Source organism: Giraffa tippelskirchi, chromosome 6 (genome assembly GCF_054371585.1).
Source record: "Giraffa tippelskirchi isolate mGirTip1 chromosome 6, T2T-mGirTip1v1.2.pri, whole genome shotgun sequence".
Lineage (NCBI taxonomy): Eukaryota > Metazoa > Chordata > Mammalia > Artiodactyla > Giraffidae > Giraffa > Giraffa tippelskirchi.
The window spans coordinates 135,050,589-135,073,518 of NC_137280.1; the positions used below are offsets into that span (position 1 = coordinate 135,050,589).

The 22,930-nt window shown below is 48.5% G+C and overlaps 1 protein-coding gene across 4 annotated transcripts in view; it reads right to left on the reverse strand.

Moving 5' to 3' along the window:
- Positions 1–5,563: 5,563 nt before the first annotated feature.
- The window catches only part of ANXA6 (annexin A6), a 50,151-nt gene continuing 32,784 nt past the window's right edge, over positions 5,564–22,930 (reverse strand). For 2 of the 4 annotated variants that reach the window (XM_081495872.1, XM_081495874.1), the window contains 9 exons: positions 22,739–22,829; positions 21,863–21,942; positions 21,028–21,081; positions 15,224–15,241; positions 14,242–14,335; positions 12,992–13,087; positions 10,271–10,329; positions 8,816–8,938; positions 5,564–5,986 (listed from right to left, as the gene is read on the reverse strand). In XM_081495872.1, coding sequence (XP_081351998.1) covers positions 5,927–5,986; positions 8,816–8,938; positions 10,271–10,329; positions 12,992–13,087; positions 14,242–14,335; positions 15,224–15,241; positions 21,028–21,081; positions 21,863–21,942; positions 22,739–22,829 — 675 coding nt within the window. In that variant the 3' untranslated portion in view covers positions 5,564–5,926. The remainder of the gene's footprint in view (positions 5,987–8,815; positions 8,939–10,270; positions 10,330–12,991; positions 13,088–14,241; positions 14,336–15,223; positions 15,242–21,027; positions 21,082–21,862; positions 21,943–22,738; positions 22,830–22,930) is intronic. The other 2 variants (XM_081495873.1, XM_081495875.1) reach the window with 1 other exon arrangement.

A 22,930-nucleotide genomic window follows, 5' to 3' on the forward strand; every position in this document is an offset into this window, starting at 1 on the left:
TATACAGAGTGTGTATATCATGCGGCTATGCGTGGCTGTGGTTTGGAATTGTGTGTGGGGTGGTTAGTAGTACTTATGAGCTTTGAGTAGACGCCAGATGTAAGGGCACGTGGAAATGGAGATGGCTGGCCCAGCACAGGCTGTGTCAGCCCCCACCCTCCTTGCTCTCCTGTCAGGCCCTCCCCTCCCCGCCCATGGCTGTCTCCAGGTCAAGGTCCATGGCCATCTTAGTGGAGTAGCCCCTCAGGGGTTCTGGTTACAGCTGGCAGCGTTGAGGGCAGGTGGTAGCTGGAGGAAGGAGAGGGACTATCCCACAGATGGAAGGAAGGGCGCATTCCCAGAAGAACCTGGTCGAGGGCTTCCTTGGGCCTCACCTAGCTGAGCAGAGGATGAAGGGATGGCCTGCACCAGGGTCCTTGGCTCTTCTTGCCTTTAAAACACTTCTGCAGCCTCTGGCTCCCAGGTGATGATGCCTGGCTTCACCTTGGCCTCCTTCTCTTGCTCCCCATAGCAGTTAGGGCAATTTGCTCCCCTGTGCATCCTTCTTCTCTTTTCTCCATCTCTGCTTCACCTACCCCGGCTTGCATCCTCATCCCTCCACATCTGGGGAATAATTGCAAGCCTGTCCAATGGTCTCCCAGCTGCCGTCTGGTCTCCTCCTCCACGCTGATCCCCAGAAACAGCTTTCTAAGGATGTCTCTGATGTTACTACTCCCCAGCACCTTCAGGGCCTGGCCAGGGCCCAGAGGGTAAAGGCCAGACTCCAACCTAGACTCTCCATGACCCTCCTGAATGGTGTCCTCGTGCTGGCTGTGGGGCCCAGGGCCCTCAGGAGCACACCCCACTGCCTCCACTTCCCACCTCTGTATCTTATCTTACCTCCTTCAATATCTTTTCTACCCATCTCTCCCTCTCACCCCCCTACCCCCAGACATGCTACTTGGCTTTTGGGATGTTAGTTCCCTGACCAGGGATCAAAGCCGCATCCCTTGCAGTGAAAGCTCAGCATCTGTATCACTGAACGGCCAGGGAATTCCCTCTCTACCGATCTTTTGAGGTGCTTCTCACATATCCACTTTCCAGGGAGTCTTTTTCTGGCCTGTGGTTCATCTGTGGCCTTTTCGTATCCCTTGCTACTGTGTGCTTGGTTGAATTCTTCTTATAACATTTTCCCACTTAGCTTTCTCTGAGAGTAAGGAGCACAGTTGCAGGGACTCAGTGAATCATCAGAGGCTCTTGAAAGAGACTCCTTCTCTGTCTTTCTCTGCTCTGAAATGGAATCCAGCCTATTGATTAACAACAAAGAGCTGATATTTATTGAGTCCTTGCTGTGTCCCAGACAGTGTGCTCAGAGATAGACATGCATTGCCTTATTTCATCTTCACAACCCCCATGTGAGATAGAAGTCTTGGTCGTTCCCATTTTACAGATGAGGACGTCAAGGCAGAGAGGCCAAATGACCTATCTACTTCCCAGTGGTTGGCTGGCATTCGAATCCAGGCTGAACTGCCTGCCTCCCTCCATAGATCTGACTACTGAGTGGTTGACTCGGTGCAGAAGCAGCATTTCTGACTCGTCTCAGTGCTGCTGTGAAGTGGGGGAAGTCTGCCCTGGGAAACCTGAGGTCTGCAGGGAGCAGAGAGGCCCATTGGAGTGGTGATCTACCGCTCTGGGTTCTGAACTGTGGGCCAGTCAACTCGACACTTTTCCCTCTTGTTCTCAGCTCTGCTGTCAGCAGGAAGGGGAGTATGTCAGCCGAAGAGAAGAGCCGGAATCAGGACACCTGGGCACTGGTCACAAGGGTCACACCAGGGCCACAGTCCAGCTCTGGGGCCTCCATTTCCCAACTTGGGAAATAGGAGGGTTGGTTCAGATGATCGCTCAGACCATTTCCAGTTCAGTCCATCTGTGACGTGCTGCCTCTGTCTTCAGGTGGTTTGCATCAGCACTTGGACTCCCGGTTAGTAGCATAGTTAGTCAGAGGACGACCCAGGAGGGGCTTCTCCAGTGGGATCACTCTGGCGGTGACTTGGCTCTCAGCAAAGCTGGGCACAGCAAACATCGGGGTCTTGTAATAGCTCACACTTCCCACGGAGCTCCCCAACAGCAGGAAATAGGACGGTGGCAATCCCCGAGTCGTCACTCTCGGCTCAGGTCGAAAGGGCAATCTCCTGCCAACCAGCCACTTCCTTCACACACTTCCTCGGCTGTAAAGACCCGAGTGCACCCCAGACCAGAGCTGCTGGGAAGTGTTTTTCTTGAGGGAAAAGGCAGGGCTCAGGGCTGGAGGGAGGCTGACTTTGAGCTGAAGCCCTCTAGGGAAGACTGAAGGAAGTGGAAGGACCTGTGGGGGTGTTGATAAGTGCTGGCCTGGGGTCAGGACCGCACGCTTCTGGTTGTGTCTGCCACGGAAAGGCTCTGTGACCCTGGGCCTGTGAAGTGTCAGTTGTCTGTCTGGCTGAGAGGGAGGTGAGAATTTCTGAGGGCCCCTCCCACACTTAGGGTGTCATGACCATCCTCCCGTGCTCCCACTTTGAGACAGCAGCGGTCTGGGTTCCGCTTTCTCTTTCCTTTCGTTTTTAATTTAGACCCCACCACTTCTCTCTGTTGAACTTTGGCCACAGAGACAAGCTCCAGTGTCGTATGATACTATGTTTTGGAGAGAGGTGGGTGGGAGGGACACTCGAACAGAATCTCTTAAGGATGAGGACCACGAAGGTCTAACTTTTTAAAATATCTTTAGCATCTTGCACGTGGCATGGCACGTAGGAGGCATTCAGTAAGCACAAGCTGCATGAGTGGATGGTGGTATAAACGAGGTATCTTGGATTCAGAACAGTGGTGACTCCTTCCTCCGTCACAGCTCCAAGGAAAAAGCATGGTTTCTTCTGCAGGCACCTGGGACTTAGTGGGACTATTTTAATAGCCTTCCAACTGGTCTCTCTTCCTTCATAGCCTCTCCTTTTTTTAAAAAAAAATATTTTGGGGCATGCTGCATGACATGTGGGATCTTAGTTTCCTGAGCAGGGATCGAACCCCTGCCCTCGACAGTGGAAGCACGGAGTCTTAACCACTGGACTGCTGGAGAAGTCCCCCATAGGTTTTCCCAAGAACAGCCAAAGGCTACCCCTGGGTTATGAGATACAATCCTGATTTATAAGCTCCTCTAATTGGATGCCAATTCCCATTTCTAATATTGTCTACCTGCCCTCAAAACTCAAAACGCTGAGGGGACTTTACCGGTGGTCCAGTGGCTAACTCTCCGAAATCCCAATGCAGGGGGCCCGGGTTCTATTCCTGATCAGGGAACTAGCCCCCTGCTACTGCTGCTACTGCTGCTAAGTCGCTTCAGTCGTGTCCGACTCTGTGCGACCCCATAGAAGGCAGCCCACCAGGCTCCGCCGTCCCTGGGATTCTCCAGGCAAGAACACTGGAGTGGGTTGCCATTTCCTTCTCCAATGCATGAAAGGGAAAAGTGAAAGTGAAGCCACTCAGTCATGTCCGACTCTTAGCGACCCCATGGACTGCAGCCTACCAGGCTCCTCCGTCCATGGGATTTTCCAGGCAAGAGTACTGGACTGGGGTGCCATTGCCTTCTCCGAACTAGCCCCCACATGCTGCCAAATAAATAAAACAAAAACAGCTGAGGGTCTCCCTCCTACTGCCAACCAACCTCAGAAGGCAACATCCCTTAACTGAGAAAACCGCCTGTCGAGGGGTTAGTGGTGTCTAGTACACAGGCAGGACTCCGTGTGAGCTCTCCTTCTTCCTGATTTCTAGGAATTCTAGAAATTCCTGGTTTCTCCGCTTCTGTGTTCCCCCGGGCTTATGAGGCCTTCCCAAATCTATTCCCTCAGATTCCATCACTTCCCCTTCCACCCCCAACCTATTCTTCCCTCGGTGCGTATTTTTAAGACACTGTCATATTTGTCTTGGAATGCCTCTGTGATCCACTGCTGACAACTTGAAAGCAAAGCTCAAGGAAACATCTTGGGAGCCACCTCTCAGCTCCGACAGTGGCGCCTGGCTCAGGGTGGGTGGTCCCAGCCCCTCAATCTGGGCCAGGCAGCCCTGAACTTCCACGAACTATCTCATTTACTCCACAAAGGCTGTGCCAGAGGTGGGACTGGGCCCTGTCTTAGAGACGAGGAAACTGAGGCTCAGAGAGATAACATGCTCACAGTTAGTCAGTGGCAAAGGTCTGACTCCACAGCTCTGAATCACCGTGTTAATTTGTCTATGGTAACAATTAAGTTGGGCAAATACCCAGACAAGTCTCAACTGACCCTCACAGGGTTTGGGCTCACAGCCTGGTGGAGGGAAGGAAGGGGGGAAGACACAAGGTAACTACCTGACTTTCAGACTCATTATGTTCAGATGAAGAGAGGGCTCTTCAAAACTGTTAGGTCCAACCCCTCACTGCACACATGAAGACATTGAGACCCAGGGAGGGCAGGGGCTGGTCCAAGGTCACACACGACCAGACTTGGGACTTCCCTGCTGGTCCAGAGGTTAAGACTCTAAGCTTCTGCTGCTGGGGGCACAGGTTCAATCCCTGATGACTGAACTAAGATTCCCCCACGCCACACACAGTGCAGCTAGGGAGAAAAAAAAGACCAGACCAGCATGTTTCCCAACACCCCTCACCCCGTTCCCTGATCAGTGAATAAACACACACTGAGCTGCAGGAGAGGGCAGGTCAGCCGGGACAGGGAGCAGAGCCCTCCAGCCCCCAGGCACCCACATGCCGCGGTGCTGGGCAATTTGAGGTCTGAGTCCCAGGGCAGAACCAGAGCTGAGGTAAGGGAGATGGAGAAAGTGCAGCTGACCTGTTGCTCACTGATCGTCACCAAGTGGAAGTTTTCCCCAGGCCTCCCCAGTTCACGATCACATCTGGTGCCCCTGAAGAGTGCAAAAGAGGAAGTCTGGGCTCAGAGGTTAAAAGATGAAGAGCTCACAGAGAAACATCCAGGCAGCAGAGGGGAGAGAAGGGACCTTAAACCTAGAGCCAGCTGGGCCAGCCTTCCCAGTCTGGACCCAAGCTCTGACCCTTGTTCGGGATTCCCAGGCAAGGGTGGGAAGACAGAAGCCACTCCTGGGCAGCTTAACACCTTGGCTCTAATGGCAACAACTCAGGCTGCAGGTTCTATATCACAATTACAGATCCCTCTTGGAAATGCATTTATGCGCCTGTATGTCTCTGTTTATTTAAAGAGAGAAGAAATGGAAAGGGAACGATTTGGAGGCATATCCTAGAATGTCAGTGTTAGAAGAATAAGCCAAGATCTTTTTGTTGAACCCCTATTTTGTGGATAAGAAAATAGAGACTCAGAGAGGGAAAGAGACTGGCGTAAGATCACAAAGCAGGTGTGTGGCGGGTGCAAACTTGAACCCAGGTCTCTGTGCTCCTGGCTCAGGGCTCTAGCACAACAATCGGGATGAGGTGGCAGTGAAACAGCAGGAGGACTGTCAGCTGGCTCGACACAGTTCCTCCTCCCTCCCCTCCCCTAGAACTGGCACCTGACACCACACCCCACCGTAAAAGCACACACACATCACTCACTTCACAGACAGAGGCTCAGTATGTTTTTGGCTTCGATAAAGCCCAGACCAGGGCAGGGGCTGTGACAAGGGATGGAAGCTGGGAAGGCATGAGGAGGAGGAGGACGGGGAGTGGAAGTGGATGGGATCGATGGCTCCGGTTCTTCGGCTGCTTAGACATGAGCAGGGGTAACCATGCCGGGCTGTCAGTGGCTCATGGGAGTGGGAGTTTTTCCTAAACCCCAGCTGAAGACAAGCGCCCACCCTGACCCCTCCCCCCACCCTGTTCCTTCTTTAGTCTCTAAAGCTGGAGCATCAGGCTGGGTCGTGGCAGGTGGTGCTGCTGACCGTCTCTCAGCAGAGGTGCCCGCGAACACCAGGGGCCTCAGTCCTCGCCTCCACAGATGGCCAGCAAGGCCTTCAGGAAGTACCCAGAGGTGTCACCCTGGCAGGGTCAGAGGGAGAGCAGAGTGAGTGGGACAATACTCATGATCTCAAGGCCCCTTCCTCCCAGCTGCCCTCAGCCTGGATATCACCTCCAACACATAAATGCCCCCATGTCCCTTCTGTGGCTCCCTGTTATCCTTAGGGAAGATGTCCAAGCTCTTAGCCTGGCCTCAAGGCCTTGTGTGGTCTGACCCTCATGAAGCTCTGTGGCTTTACCTCCCTCCTTTCCTTCTGGAAGCATCTTGAGCATCTTACTACCTAAATGCCTACCATTCCTCCATCCAGCATGCCCTCTGCACTGCCCCCAAATCCTGTCTGCCATCAGGTGCCCCCTCGGCTGTGAAGCCCTCTGTTCTGGCCTCTTCCCTCGTACTCTGCTAATACTCTCCCCCCAAGATCATTAATACATGTGTTATGGGATACCTTATTTGAACAAACATTATCGAGCACTTGCTGGGTACCAGCCCTTGCAGAAATTTATGTGAACATCATTAGGTTGATGTTGTATGTCTGGCATGTTAGGGAAACGGAAATGGAGGTAGCCTTATTTAGGCTTCAGAAGCAGGCTTCCGACTGACTCTGACCTTGCCTAGACTACGTGTCTGCCTGCAAGCACACAAACAGCACTTTGGGTAAGAAAGGGGGTAGGTCTTGGAGGTTCTTGAGCCCCTGGAGGCCTGGCCAGCCCCCTAGTATCAAAGAAGTCTTAATTGATTCACAACGTAAAACAAACAGCATTGTAAAAGTTACAGGAAAACCAGAGCTACATTTTTGTGCACAAACTGATGATGATATGAGGCTCTGGCCTGGATTATAATTGGGAGCCCCCAGAGCTCACACGTGGGGTGGATGCACCACCAGAGACCTTTTTCCCATTGAGACTCCAGACTGCTTTTCCTTGGAACTTCCCAGCGCTATTCAAGTCTGAATGTGGGTTTTGGCTCAGTTTGGTGATATATATGCTATTACCTTTCTCTATTGTTTCTACTTCTTTTCTTTTAATGACTGTGCATTAAATTAAGTCAAAAATAGTCCTCTATTAAATATTAAAATTGTTTATCGTGTGTGTAATGAGTAGTTTCTTTTGTTAATGAATCCTTCAAACCTAAAATGAAAGTAAAATTTTCAGCCAAGCAGGCCACTATGGAAAAAGTACGGAGATCCCTCAAAAAAATTAAAAATAGAACTACCATATGTTTCAGCAATTTCACTCCTGGGAGTTTATCCAAAGAAAACAAACATTATTTAGAAAAGATATAGGCACCCCTATGCTCATAGCAGCATTATTTTCAATAGCTAAGATGTGGAAGCAGCCAAAGTGCCCATCAACTGATGAACAGATGAAGAAGATGCAGTACATACACGCAATGGAATATTACTCAGCCATAAAAATGAAATCTTACCATTTGTAAGAACATAAATGGCCCTAGAGATTATTATGCTAAGTGAAATGTTTCATTTATAGTCAGAATTTAACAAAATAAATGAACAAATGTAACAAAAAAGAAAGAGTTATAGATAGAGAGAAAATAGCAATTGCCAGAGGAGAGGGGATAGAGGGAGGAAAGAAAAAGGTGAGGGAGATTGGAGGTCCAAACTTCTAGTTGCCAAATAAAATGAGTCATGGTTATGAAATGTACAGTGTGGTAAATACAGTCAATAACTAATGTTTTTGTACGGTGACACATCGTAACTAGACTTACTGTGATGGTCATTTTGAAAAGTATAGAAAAAAAATCACTACATTGTATAATAGGAAATAACCCAGGGTTTTAGATCAATTATAATTCAAAAACAAACTCATAGAAACAGTTCAGATTTGTGGGTGGCGGGAGGAGGCACTGGATGAATGTAGTCAAGAAGTACAAACTTCCAGGTATAAGTGCTAGGGATGCAGTGTACAACATGACACATGTAATTAACACTGCTGTAATATATAATATATAAATTATATAATAATATACAAAAGTTGAGAGTAAATCCTAAAAGTTTTCATTACGCACACAAAAAATTTTTCTACTTCTTTAATCTTGTTTCTATATAACATGATGGATGTTCACTAAAGTTATTGTGATAAGCATTTCATGATATATACAAGTCAAATCTTTTTTTTTTTTTACAAGTCAAATCTTTATGTTGCACCCTTAAACTTATATAGTGTTATATGTCAATTATACCTCAATAAAACTGGAAGAAAAAATAATAAAGATGTTCTACCAATTCACATCTCCACCAAGTCTGTATAAGACTGCCTGTGAGCTTCCCCATGGTCCTGTCAACCAAGGACAGCATCAAGCTTTAAGATCTTGGTCAATCTTAATGTCAAAGAAGTGGGCTTTGTAAATGAAAAAAGTAGACATATTATACCAGATTCCATTTACATGAGATAAGCAGAAAAGGCAAATTTTTAGAGAGAGAAAGTCACTTGAAAGTGGTCTAGAGCCGGCAGTGGAAAGACACAGGGACGACAGTGGGGTGATAAAAACACTGAATTGTGGAGAAGACTGTACAATTTGTTCCATTTACTAAAAATTACTGACTTAGGCCCTTAAAACAGGTGAATTTTGTGGTCTATTAATTATGTTTCAATAAAATTGCTTTTAAAAAGCAAGAAAAGGGGCTCTTGTTTTATTTGGAAATCCTAAATTATAAGCCTTTGATCCATCTGGAATTTATTCTGGTATGAACAGTAAGTAAGGCAGATCTCTCATTTAGCAATGTCTTGGTTGTTCTAAGAGGTGACACTCTGGGAATAAAAAGAACTTCTATGCTGGAGCATCTGACACTCCCCCCTACCCCCTGACCTCTCATCCTGCTTGCCCCTCACCTCAATGGCTTGGTGGAGAGACTTGTCATATTTCTCGATGAACTCCCGCCGGATGTTAAGCAGGTCGATCTCACTCCGGGAGACCATGATCCTGGTGAGGGTCTTCTCATCCGTGCCAGCACCCTGGTGGAGTCAGGTGACAGGGAGACACAGGGCAGGAGAAGGAAGGGGGCTAGGTCAGGTAGGAGCTCGTGGGTGTCCATCTGCTCCTCTCCCTTTCCCCTTCAACCTGCGGTGGGACATCCTGCCTCTGTCTTCCATACAGTCCTGACTCCAACTCCCCTGTGCCTAGGACTGGCCAGACAGAGGCAACACTTGCCTATATGAGCTGAATAGCATGCTCCCCGAATTCATGTCCACCTGGAGCTTTACAAGGTGACCTACTTTGGAAATAGGGTCTTCACACATGAAATTAGTAGAGGACATACTGCATTGGGGTGAGCCCGAGATCCAATGTCTGGTGTCCTTACATGAAGGACACGTGGACATACACACAGATAAAGGCAGAGACTGGAGGGACTCAGCCACAAGCCAGGAAACATGAGGGTTCCAGGCAACCATCGGAAGCTGGGGGAGAGGCATGGGAGAGCTTCTCCCTTAGGGCCTCCAGGAGGAACCCATCCTACCAATACTTTCATTTTGGGCTTCTGGCCTCCAGAATCGTGAAAGAATACACTGTTGTCACTCAATTTGTGACAGCAGCCCTGGGAAATTAATACAGGATCCAAGGAGCAGACACAGAACATGAAATATATGGGCAGCCAAGGCCCACCTCTGCCCCCCAGGTAGCTCAGAACACCAGCTGAGGAGTCAGGGCTGCACATGGCCAGGGCTCAAGAGATGGTTTTCATGTTTGGGGACAGTAGGCTAAGAGGGGTCTCAGGCTGGCTCCCACTAAACAAAATGTCCAGGCTCTGTCAGCCCCTGGGACTCCACTGTTGGGTTGGGAGGCTGGCCAGAGTGGCCTGGGTGTTCAGGAAGCCAGAGCTAGTCCCAGAGCTGAGCACTCGCTTCCTTTTGTGATCATTTGTCACAGGAGACATTGTTTCACTTGCTAGAATGGGAGGGCCAAGCGGGCAGAGACTGTCCTTTTCAAGTTCCCAGAATAAGCTTGTCAACCCTGGCATCCAGGACCAGACCTTTCTCTGCTGTGGGGGTTGTGTGTGCATTGGAGGATGTTTAGCAGCATCCCTGCTCTCTACCCACCAGATGCGAAAAGCAACACTCCCCAAGTTGTGACAACCAAATGCATCTGAACATTGTCCAGTGTTCCCCAGGGGGCAACGTAACCCCTGGATGAGAACTGCTATCTTAGAACCAGACCTGTGACAAAGGCTGACAAACATCAACCAGGAGAAAGCAACCACAATTCCTGACCCAGCGGGTGGTACCCATCTGTGCTTATGGGGATGGAAGTGCTCAAAGGGAAAGGAATGCACAAGTAAGTTTTCTTACCTTCATGGATTTGTAAAGGTTGTCAGCAAAGAAGAGAGGCTTGTTCTTGACACTTTGAACTGGTAGGAAGAGGAAAGAGATGCAGGGCACTTGGTCAGAGGAGGTGTGACCAGACCATGGGCTGCTGATGTTGCTACTGAAGTAGCATATCCTCTCCCTGCAACCTGAGCCCAGGGTCGTGGCCAACCTAGGGTCACCCCCAGGACTGACACCTTCACTCCCCCTTCCTGACACCTCCTCCTCTGTCTCATCCACGGACCTGGCTCTCACTCAGTTGCATCTCGTTTCCTGCTGAGGTGCTTGTAGCTAACCAAGGCTAGCAGAGGACTCAAAGGGAAGAAACCACTCGCGAAGCCACGGTACAGGGCCTCAGACTTCTAAGTGCAACAGAATCAAAGAACTTGAGTAAAACTCAGGTTTTAGGCTCTACCCTAGAGACTCAGATTCAAGAAATATTTCAAGCAGAGGTTCTCAAAGTTCCTGGAAGTTGTCTGCCTCATCTGAGAACCTGGTAGAAAGGTACATTCTCATGTCCCACCCCTGGGATGTGCTCAATCTGTACCTCGGAAGGTGGGTGACCAGCTCACCCCACTTTGCCTGGGGCATTCCTGGTGTTAGCACAAACCTGGCTGGTTGCACACCTCACTGTGGTACAGCCTAATGTTTGAGAACTCCTGATTGAGAGAAACACTATGCCAAAGAAAGACTGTCAGTGTAATTTAGGGCACTGCCAATCCCTGGGGCTGAGTGTTTCCCCAGAGTCTGCACATGTTTGCATCAACCTACCTAGTGCCACCCCAAATACTGCTTGCCAGATGTAACAACCACCCACCCTCCAAGGCTGGGGGTGGGGGGTGGGTCTCTAGCCCTCAACAGCTGCTGAATTCCAAGGCCTCAGAGCTCATTGGGATCAGAAGGGGTGTGTCAGGTAGCTTAAGGAGGAGGATTCAGATGCCAGAACCAGAACACTAGAATGACTCTGGATGTAAAAGTATCTCTATGAGGAGGGCAGGGGCCGAGAGGCTGGAGCCTTGCATCCCAAAGGCACACTCATGCAGGAGACAGGCATGTACCCTTCCCTACAGCAGGTTGGGGATCCTGTGGGAAAGACCACATTATATACTGACCTTCCTGGGTCCTTATGTAGTTCCCTACCACCTCCTAAACAAAATCCAAGCTCCTCGACCTGAAAATCAAAGCTCCTGTCTCCCATTGTTCTCTCATTTCCTCTGTTTCCCCCAGGTAAGGAGAAGTTTCCTGTTTGCCCTCCACTACTTTACCTCCCCAAATCCACATCCCCAGTCCTGTCACCTCCTCCAAGGAGCCTGCCCTGACTGCAAGCATGGGCTCAGTCAGTGTGGTTAAGGAGACTGGGCAGAAAGAAACTTCCATCCTCTACAACCAACCTGGAAAGCCTTCCCCGGAACCTGAAGCCCACCCCCCTGCCTCAGAGGACCCCGGGGCCTGCCTTGGGATGGAGTGAAGTGGAGCAGAACATCTATGCACACACATGCACATACACGTGTTCTAGGTGGGAAAAGAGGAAAGTGGGAGCAACATGAGGAGAGCAAGGTCTAGATGTGTCTCCATAGACCAGTTACTCTGGGATTAATACAAGCCTGTGCTTTGGGCTCAGATGGCCTCTGGTTCCAGCCCTGCTTCCACTACTGATATGTAACCTCGCTGAACCCCAGCATCCCACTTTGTAAAATAAGCAGATAAAAGCACTTTGTGAGGATTCAAACAAAGCTGTGTGCAACTAACTTCACATAGGGCCTGACAGGAAATAACAATAGAAGCTAATATTTATCCAGTGCCTTTTATGTGCCAGGAGGCTGTGTTTTTAAGTGTCATATAATTAACTCCTTTAAATCTGGTACTATTATCACACCCACCTTACAGAGGAGGACAACTGAGGCACAGGGTTTTCATGACCTGCTAAAGGATATAACTGCACAGCTAATAAGTGGCACAGATGGGACTCTACCTGGATTTACTATGCTATTCTGTCTCCTAAGTGTTGCTCCCAGCTGGTAAAGATCCACTATAAATTAAATAATAACATCATGACAATAACACCTCTGCTTCCTATGTTCTAAAATGACTTTTACTCCACATTTGAAGTCCCTAAAATAAAGAGGCATCCTGTAATTGATGGCAATTATGTGAAAACCTTCCACTGATACTTCAAGGTAAGATTAAAAAAAAAAAAAGTGCATCAATACAATGCATTGTATTGTAGTCATAAAATAAGATACTGCTAATCACTAATGCTAATAAAAATAAATCTGACCTTTGCTCATATCTACTCAGTCATTTGTATACATGGAGAATTGAGATCCAAAAGGAGAAAGACTTTTCAAAGGCAAGAACTAATATTATGAAATAAGAGAATAACCAAAGAGATCCAGGTGCTGGGAGGAGGAAAAGGTGTGTGTGCATATACACACCCTAGACCTGCAGGACACTGCACCCCTATCCAGCCCAGCCATCACCCTCCCAGCCACGTCCCCAGAGAGAGCTCTTTCCTTACCCTGCCCTGCCGCCTAGAACAAGTCCTCATGTTACCCCGCCAATCACACATCGACAGACCCCAAGAAGTGGCAGTGCTTATTTTCTGGAACTAGTAGTTTAAGAAGTTGCAAAGGCCACACTCATCCAGGGACTCTGGACATGCTTCCTGTCCCTCCCCAGCCCTTGCCCTTGGTCCCTGCCAGTTACCAATGGCCACAAACACGTCTCGGACATCCCCGGACATCTCCTTCTTGATGGTGTGCTCCACGTCATAGTTGGTCATCTTGACGAACTCCTGGAAGACTGGCCCCAAGAGAAGCCCCCGAGGTGGGAGGTGAGCTCTGATGCGGGGTTTGGGAGGACATCATCCTTTCCCCCACCACCCAGCAGCAGCAGGCATGGCTGCAGCCCAGACCTAAATCCACTGGGCAGGGCTGTTGTGGAAGGGACATTCTGACCTCAAGGCTGCCTTGAGCTCTCTGCCAAACCTGTCTCTATCAAGTCAGATACTGCCCCAGAGCTTCAGGCAAGTTTCAGAACTCAGGTTGGGGTAATAGAAGGAGCATACATGCTATTCACAGCTGTCCCCCAAGCTCACCAAAGGACCTTGGGTGAACCCCTCCCCCTTTCTGGGCCCCCCTTTCCTCCCGAGTCAAGTTGGGATAAAGATTAATGCAAGTAATCACAATGATAACACTAAGGAAGTTATCAGGTACCAAGCACTTTGGTGCATTAATAATTATTTTTTGCATCCTCACAACAGTCATGTGAGGTAGAATTAAAATCCTGTATTTATAGGTAAGGGAACAAAGGCACAGATATTCAGTAACTTGCCCATGGCCACATGACTGATAAGTGGGAGATTCGAATCAAGCCAGTCCAGCTCCCAAGTCCATTCTTTTAGTCACTGTGCTGAAGCCCCTTAAGTATTTTACTGCAAAGTACCAGGCACGTGCACATTAAAATGTCACTGTCTTAGTAGTAAGGGCACCTCACAACCACCTAATGTCAGGGTCGGCGCATCCAGTGGTGTGTGTGGCAGCCTGTGTATGTCTCTAAGACACTTACATGGTCTCTGTGTCATCACCACCCTTTACTGCCTTGTTCCTGGCTGATATCACCAAAGAACCGTGACACAGAACCTTCAAATCCTTCTCAACACAGCATTCTAGGCAGCCACCATCAACCCCCTAGAGTTGGCCTTGGAGGCAAAAGCCACCAGCCATCCTTTATCCCAGGCATCCCACATGTTTCCCTAAGGAGGTGAGGAGAGTTGGCCTGAGGCTCAATGATGCTGTTAGCAGCACAGCCAGGACCAGACCCCGGGGCTCCTGAGTCCCAGTCAGCCAACAAACTCCCTTCCTGGGGTAAGGGGAGGGTGGGTGGGCAGCTGGCTCCTCTTGTCAAGGGTTGGGGACCTACCCGCTGCCTTGGGAGGGGAGGGAGTTGGGTCTTACCTCTCCGGAGGTGCGGATAGCTCCGTGTGCAGAGGATCATCATGAATCGTGTCTCCAGGGAAGATTTGTCCCCACTGGATGTGTCTGCTATTTCCTGCAGAGCCCAGGTGTGGGTAAGAATGGGGAGGGGAGACACAAGAAAGCCTTGGTTGTTTTTCACTTTCATGTCTGCCTGGGTCGAGGGCGGTGAGAAGCTGGGCTAACTCAGCCACCCAAGGAGGCCCTTCCTCAGTCTCCACATCCCCTCTCTAGCTCCCAGGCACCGTGTGGACTCACCCAGAGGAGCTGAGCACAGAGCACTTCCGCCTTAGCCTTGGGGACACAGGACTGGGCCCGGGGGAGGGGCAAGCAGGGACTGGGCATGGAGACTCAGATGCTCCTTCCATCTTTACACCCCTCTGAAAGCCTCTCTGGGGAAGTGTGTCTGTGCACGTGTGCAAGGAAAAATGGCCTAGCCAATGTTTCCCCAAGTGTGGTAAACAGGCAAACATGTTTACCCACCACATATTTATTTCCACAGTGATCTTCAGGTCAGTTTCATTTACATCGATACGAAATTTCTTTTAAAGTAACTCAATTTGGGGACTTTCCTGGTGGTTCAGCAATCAAGACTCTGCGCTCCCACTGCAGGGGATGAGGGTTTGATCCCTGGCCAAGGAACTAGGATCCCACAGGCCACATGGTGCATCCAGAAAGTAAAAAATAAAACAACTCATTTGGGGTTAAAATGAGAGTCCATTTAAAGCACTATTCACAGCTGGTGGTATATAGCACCATTCTGGCGAGTGGTTGAGTGGTGAAGTTTGGGAAACACTTGCTCAGCCCATTTTTCATGCAGTGGGGTTCTTTGGAGGTCCTGAAGGGGAGAGAGAGAACCTGGGGGGCAGCCCCCAAATCATGCCTGACTCTGCCCGCTCAGCCCCACCCAGAGGCACAGCCAGACTCAGACCATTAAAACCCACGTGAACAACAGGGCACTCACCAAGATCTCAGCAGCCACCTGAGAGCAGGGAGGAGAGAGAAGGGAGAGAGGGGAAGGCGAGAGTCAGAGGAGGCCCAGAGAGGGGGCCCTGGGGTGCAGGTAAGGGAGCCTGGCTCGGCATGGGGGGGCAGGGAGGGGCTGGGGGGACACCTTTCCCTGATCATTGAGCTGGACTCAAAACGAGGACAGATCTGAGAATTAACGATGGATGTGCTGACCAGAGGGGTAACCAGAGGGCACAGGACAGGACACCCTGCCCCTCACGCCTGCCACCGAGAAGTTAATGTGAGAAGTGCCCTGTTCCCTACACCCTTTACCACATCGGGGTTGAAGGGTCCTCCAGAGACCTGTCACACACCCTCTCATGTCACAGACAGGACACAGGAAAGCTGAGGCCTGGGAGGTGGGGACATGCAGCCGATCAGGTGGGAAAATGCCAGCTGCTGCAGTCATCTTACAAGGGTAAACTTCCATCATTGCATCATGCTGAGCACAAAGTTCTGAGGTTAGGACACTATTTTGTTAGCCAAATGGCTGCAACTCGCAGGGCCTGGGAATGAAATACAGTCAGCCCTGTGCAACCCCTGGATGGAGTTTTGCTTTTGCCTGTTTACCCAAAACTCTGCTGACTACTTATTCTGTTGGGCAGACTGAAATCATCCTCTTCATAAACTTCTCAATAGCCTTACTCTTTAGAAACCTTTTTTGTTACATAAATTTATAATGTCTATCAAAATTCAAAATGCACATGCCTTTGATCAAGCAACTATGTTGCTAGGAATTTCTCTTGCAAATAAACTAGCCAACTATATCTTTGGAGATATACTACAAGGGTGCCCACTGGTAATACAGAAAAACTGGAAAGCATTACCAGACTGCTTGTTAATCGAGCTATGGTTTATTTAGCAATGGAAATCTACTCAGCTAGCAAACAGAATGGGACTGGTCTACAGGGCTGCTAAGGAGAGAGCTTCTATTTAAATTAAGCAAGAAAGTAAAGTACAGCATGTTGCATATAAGTGTTTCTTTTACCTCAATAAGAAGAGATAAAGTATGCTCACTCTTACATATTTACTGGGAAGTTGTGCTAGAGGGATAGTCAAGATACTGTTGACAGTGATTACCTTTAAAGAGAAGGACTGGGGGAAGAACTTTGGCATTGTATTTTTCCTGAAATTTAATGTTTATATTTTCTCAACATGCAAATACATTATTTTAATTTTTTAGAAAAAAGTCAAATAGGAGCTATCAGAGATACTAGGATTATGGGATGTTTCTGAGTTTTTGTTGTTGTTGTTTTGTTTGCTTTTTAAATTTATTTAGATGCACCTTATCTTAGTTGTGGCGTGTGGGATCTAGTTCCTTGACCAGGGATGGAACCCTGGCCTCCTGCATTGGGAGCATGGAGTCTTAGCCACTGGACCACCAGGAAAGTCCCTGCTTCTGGTTTTTATTTACACTTTTCCATATTAAAAACAACCTGGTTGGGACTTCCCTGACAGTCCAGTGGTTAGGACTCCTCTCTTCTACTGGAAGGAGCATGGGTCTGATCCCTAGTTGGGGAACTAGATCCTACATGTGGAGCAGTACAGCCAAAATAAATAAATACATAAAAGCTCTTAAAGAAAAAGATCTATTAAAAAAAAAACCTGGTTGAACCTTGAAGACATTATGCTAAGTGAAATTAGTTAGAAAAGGACAAATACTACATGATTTCAAACATGTTAGGTACCTAGAGTAGTCAACATCATGGAGATAAAAAGGTAGAACGGAGCCCGCGGGGGCTGGCGGAAGAGAGGTGGGTGGTTACTGCTGCATGAGTATAGACTTTTAGTTTTGTAGGATGGAGGTCAGTGGATAGATGGTGGAGATGGCTGCACAACAGCGTGAATGCACTTAATGCCGACGAACTACACTTTGAAAAGGTTAAGATGGTAAATTGTAAGATGTGTTAACTGTATTTTACCACCGTTTTTTCAAACGTTATGCTAAAAAGTCTAGGGTTGCTATTTTAAAAAGAGGGAGAAGTTTAAAAAGATTAAACAAAAAGGAACCTAAAGTACCAAAGATTCTTCACTTATTTAGATCAGAGAACCGCCAGATATATTTGTTTTTTCAAAGCATGTTTAAGATCATAATATTTGTAATATGAAAAATGCAGTGGGTTACTATAATAATTTTCCAGATAGTCAACACAAGAGGTTTTCCTTATTAGTTCAGCTACTTCATGCCAAAATTAGTCTGGGCGATTCCTCCAAAAGTTAAACAAAGAGTTATCACATGACCCAGCAATGCTACTCCTCTATAACCAAGGGAAATGACAATATTCATGCACATAAAGCTTGTACACAAAAATTTATAGTAGTATTCATAATCGTGAAGAAAGTAGAAACAACCCAAATATCTATTAGCTAATGGAGGTAATATATATATATATATATATCTCTCCAAGAAATGAAATATTATTTGGCAATGGAAAGGAATGAAGTATTGATATATGATATGATATGGGTGAAAACATATAAAAATATTACAATAAAGTAAAAGAAGCTACCCCCAAAAAGCCACATATTGTAGGATTCCACTTTTATGAAATGTCCAGAATAGGCAAACCTATATAAACTGACAGTAGATTAGTGGTTGCATAGGGCTGGGGGGTTGGGAGGAAATGAAGAGGAACACAATATGTACAGGGTTTCTTTTTAGGGTGATGAAATGTTCTAAAATTACCACAGTGATGACTGCACAAGTCTGTGAAGATACAATCACTTAACTGTATACTTTAAATGGGGCAATAGTATGGTATGCAAATTATATTTCAATAAAGCTGTTATATTAAAAAATAATCTGGAGATTGAATTATCTAAAAATGGTCACAACTCTTTATTTCACTCTGGGTCTATAATAATGAGATCATTTACATGATTTATTGCTCCCATGGGAACATTAAGAGTAAAGAGGAAGCTATTTGCAATACCGTGGGGCAACAGGTAAACACCGGACATCTGTCACCTGATCGTAACAGACCCAGACTCCAAGAGCTTAGGGTGGGAAGGAAGAGGTATAAAACCATCAAGCACTAACGTCATTTTCCGGGGAACCTTGGCTCTGTATATCTGCTGCTGCTGCTGCTGAGTCGCTTCAGTCGTGTCCGATTCTGTGTGACCCCATAGACGGCAGCCCACCAGGCTCCGCTGTCCCTAGGATTCTCCAGGCAAGAACACTGGAGTGAGTTGCCATTTCCTTCTCCAGTGCATGAAAGGGAAAAGTGAAAGTGAAGTCGCTCAGTCGTGTCCGACTCTTAGCGACCCCATGGACTGTAGCCTACCAGGCTCCTCCGTCCATGGGATTTTCCAGGTAAGAGTACTGGAGTGGGGTGCCATTGCCTTCTCCGGCTCTGTATATCAAATGCATTCAATTTTTGTATACATTTTCCTCCAGTATTCCCAACTCACCTCTAGAAATCTATTCTAAGGAAAAAAAAATAATCATGGACATGATGAGAGTTAGTTACTAGGGAAAGGGCTGGTTAAACAGTTTGGGAGATTCTTAGATGGAATAGTATTTAGCCATTAAATGATGCTGTTGATTTTTAAAAAATGATATGTGGGATTTTCCTGACGGTCCAGTGGCTGAGATTCTGCACTTCCATTGCACGGGGTGTAGGTTTGATACCTGGTCAAGGAACTAAGATCCCACATGCTGTGTGGTGCAGCCAAAAAAAACAAAAAATGTAACCGTATTCACAGAATATTCATTTTTAACTGTCATAAGCCAGGAATCTATTTCTATAAATACATAAAGACAACTAGAATGATATACTCCATTAACAATAGTTATTACTAGTAGCAGGTTATGGGGTTTTGTTTTTGGTATTTTCTAAAGTTTCTACAAAAGAATATGTATTATTTGAGAAACCAGTGTTTCTAGCTGTCAGACAATGAGTCCACCCTAAGATCAGGGTCTAGCATCTGTGAATCTGGAGCAGCAGCTGAGCTGGACAGGGCCTGGCTCTGGCTCCCTCAGTTGACTCCACCCGGGTTCTCTCTCCCTGCTTTTCTCCTGAAAAGTGGCTGCCGGCAAGGGCCACTATTGCCCCCTGCTGGTAGCAACTAGAAGCACAACCTCCCAGGGAGACCCAAACACCAAGCAGAATTCCCTTGAGGATGAATTTTGGGATGGAGGATGGATCCGCGGTGAGCTTTAATGAGGAAGGGCTTTCCTGGTGGCTCAGATGGTAAAGAATTTGCTTGCAATGCAGAAGGCCTGGGTTGGATCCCTGGGTCGGGAAGATCCCCTGGAGAAGGGAATAGCTACCCACTTCAGTATTCTTGCCGCGAGAATTCCATGGACAGAGAAGCCTGGCAAGCTACAGTCCATGGGGTTGCAAGAAGTTGGACACGACTGAGCAGCTAACACGTTAAGGAGGAAACCAGGTTCAAAGACCCTTACTAGCACAAAGGGGGCTGCTCACAGTTGTACTTTATATCTGCTGAATGAGGGAATGAAATGCGGCCATCTCTGACTCTTTTTGACTCCATGGACTGTAGCCTGACAGACTCCTCTGTCCATGGGATTTTCCAGGCAAGAATACTGAGTGGGTTGGAGGATATTAAATGGTATTAAGTACAGGCTTTGGAGTTAGGCAGACCTGAGTTCAAATCATACCATGGCCACTTGGAAACTGTACCCTTAGAGAAATAAGGGGCTTCAGTTTCCCTCCAGTAAGAAAAAGGGTCAAAGTTATAAAACAGCCTCAGTATCGTGATCAGTACAAATTCTAATAGTTTTGTAGTTGTCAGGTAACAGCTTAGGATCCTTCTCAGATGATGCTGTACATTCCACCCCTCTGTTGGTGGAACAGAACAGGGCTGGTACCCAGAATCCCAGCCCATTAGGGCTCTTTCCAACCCACCAACTTAAGAGAAGGGGCTGGATCCGCCGGCTATGGTATCCATGCCTGACCCCTGGACCTGAACCAGGCCAGAGGGTGCTGGGAGCAAGGCACAGGTGAGTGGTGACAGGCAGAAGGCCTCAGCAGGGATCCCCAGCCACAGGGACCTACAAGGACAATGGATTTGGGGTTGTCCAACCTCCATGAGAAGCCATCTCCAGACCTCAAGCTCATGAGCCTTAGGAGCAGGGTAGCAGCAGAACAGCCAAGAGACCCCAAAGTGCCCCCTACCACTCAACAACAGATGTATACTGAGTACCAGCCATGTGCCACTTTGGATCCACCAGTGAGCAAAACAAAGACCCAGCCCTCAATGAACTCCCTTTGGAGGGCTCCTAGGACATTCCCTTCAACCTGGATCCCATTTCATAAATAATGACCCAAGACCCTTAGCACTCGGGCCTCCTTCCCAGTAAGCTCCAAGACCTGCTCAATCAGTGGCCCAACTCCACTTGGGCCACTGATTTGCTGTGTGAGTTTCAGGGGTCATTCACCCTCTCTGGGCCTCCATCTTCCAGTTATAATATGAGGAGTCTGACTCTGAGACAATCCTTAAGTCCCTTCCAGATCTGAGGATCTAGGGTTCGAGTCCTACTCTTCACACAGGAAAATGTCAGTAGAATCAGCACCACCCTCCCAAGTCTCTCTCTGAAAATTCTGGAAACTGTCACAGTCTTACTTCTACGGGTGGAGAATTGCAAGGGGCCAAAAGTCACAGTGTCAGCCAGTCATGCCAGCGATGCCCGGCCAAGCACCTTCCTCACTCCTGGACAGCCAGGGCTGGCATGGACAGAAGTCAGCTGGAGTCACTGGGCAGGGGGGAAGGGGATGGTGGGATGGAGTGTCTCACCTGGGCATCTTCCCGGGCCCGTTCCCGATCTTCTCCTCCCTCCTCACGGTTCCCCTGCAGCAGGACCAGAAAGAAAGGTCAGCCTCCAAACATCCACCCTCTCCATCCCTCAGCAGCCAGAGGGCGGTACTCAGCCACTCACCTCTCTGAACGCTCTCCCGCATCTGTAACATGGGAACAGTGATCCTGCCTTTCCAGGGGGGCAGTCTTGAGCATAAACATGAACACTGGGAAGTCTCTCAGCCCAAGGCCTGACTCACACACAGTGAGCTTGCCATAACTATGCCTCAGGGTGTGGTACCCGGGTTGCGAGAATTCAAGAGATGATAACAGCTCTTTTTTTCCCCTTTATATATTTACTTTAAATTAATTTTTATTGGAGTATGGTGGCTTAGTTTCTACTGCACAGCAAAGTGAATTAGCTCTACGTATACATGTATCCCTTTTTTTGGATTTCCTTCCCATTTAGGTCACCACAGAGCACCAAGTAGAGTTCCCTGAGCTACACAGTAGGTCCTCGGTAACAGAAGCTCTGGGATGATGACACAGGGAAAGGTCACCCACAATGGCTTTGTCCTGTCAGCTGGGGGCCCAACAAGCCAGGTTGAGAGCAATCAGGGAGGGCTGCCTGGAGAAGGGGGCACTAAGTCAGCTTTGAAAAGTGAACAGTGGAGCAGGGATTGCACAAGTAGCAACTGCCTCAGTGGTAAGAATCTGAGGAGGCAGCAGGGGAAGACATCCTCTCTTCATCAGGAGTGAACCCCCTGCCTCTCGCTGTAGCAACCCTTCCCCCACCTAGAGGGCCAAGCAGGTCTGGAGCCATGAATTCACCCACCGTGGCCAGAGAGATGAGGATCCTCTTGAAGTGGCCGGACGTGTCTGAGCTCAGAGCATCCTCCAGGGACTTGCGATAGTCTGAGACAGGAAAAGAAGGTGTGAGCGCCTGCTGGCCAAGGGTGGAGGAGGGGTCCAAGAAGCACAGATTTAAGCCAGAGCAGTGCTGGTGGAGTGGTGGGGATGAAGGAGCTTGTTGTTGGCTCCTGGGGGCTGCCAGCCACCCTGCTATTGATTTGCCGTGGGTCCATCACCTCACTCTGCCCCTGTCCCTGCTGAGCGCTCAGTGCATCTCCCCTCCCCCAGACAACAGCCTCCCCGTCTTCACTCTCTCCTACCTTCCCCCCCGCAAGTCAGTGGCTCAACTCAAAAGCACAGCTCTGATCAGGTCACTGCCCTGCTCAAAGATTCTACCATTTTAAAGCTGCTTAGAAGACAAAAGGCTTAAACATTTTTGACTGATACTCAAGGTTCTTTGGAATAATATGGAATTACTTATTAAAAAGTTATGAAGAATTGCAAGACGGTGATAGTAAAGCATGCAAACAGACACAGGGCCTTCTGAACACGGGGCCCTGTGTGAGTGCACAGGCCATACACCCGTGAAGCTGCCCTTCCCTCTCCAGGGGCCTGGGTGCTCTCTCTCCCACTCCCAGTCAAAACCCTCCTCTACCTCCAGGCCTTTGTTCTGCTGGGACTCTCTCTGGGGCACCCTTCCCCCAGATACAGGGCTGGGCGCACCCAAGGGGCTTATCACAGCCTTGTGGCCTGAGGTGGGGAGGCAGGGCAGGGCTGGAGGGTGAGGTCAGGAGCTGGGTGGCCCGGCTCTTCCCCGGGGCCTCCCCGCAATACTCGGCCACAGGTCTCCTGCACTCACCCTCCTTGTAGGCCTTATTGATGGCCTGGATTTCAGCGTTGGTCCGAGTGGCCAGGATCTCGATGAGAGCCTTTTCATCTGTGCCAGCTCCCTAGAAGGTCAAGGCAAAGAGGATCTGAAGCACAGCCCTGGCCCCTGTGCAGAGGCCCAAGGGGCCCAAGTCAAAGAGACTCCTGTTCCAGGACATTGTGC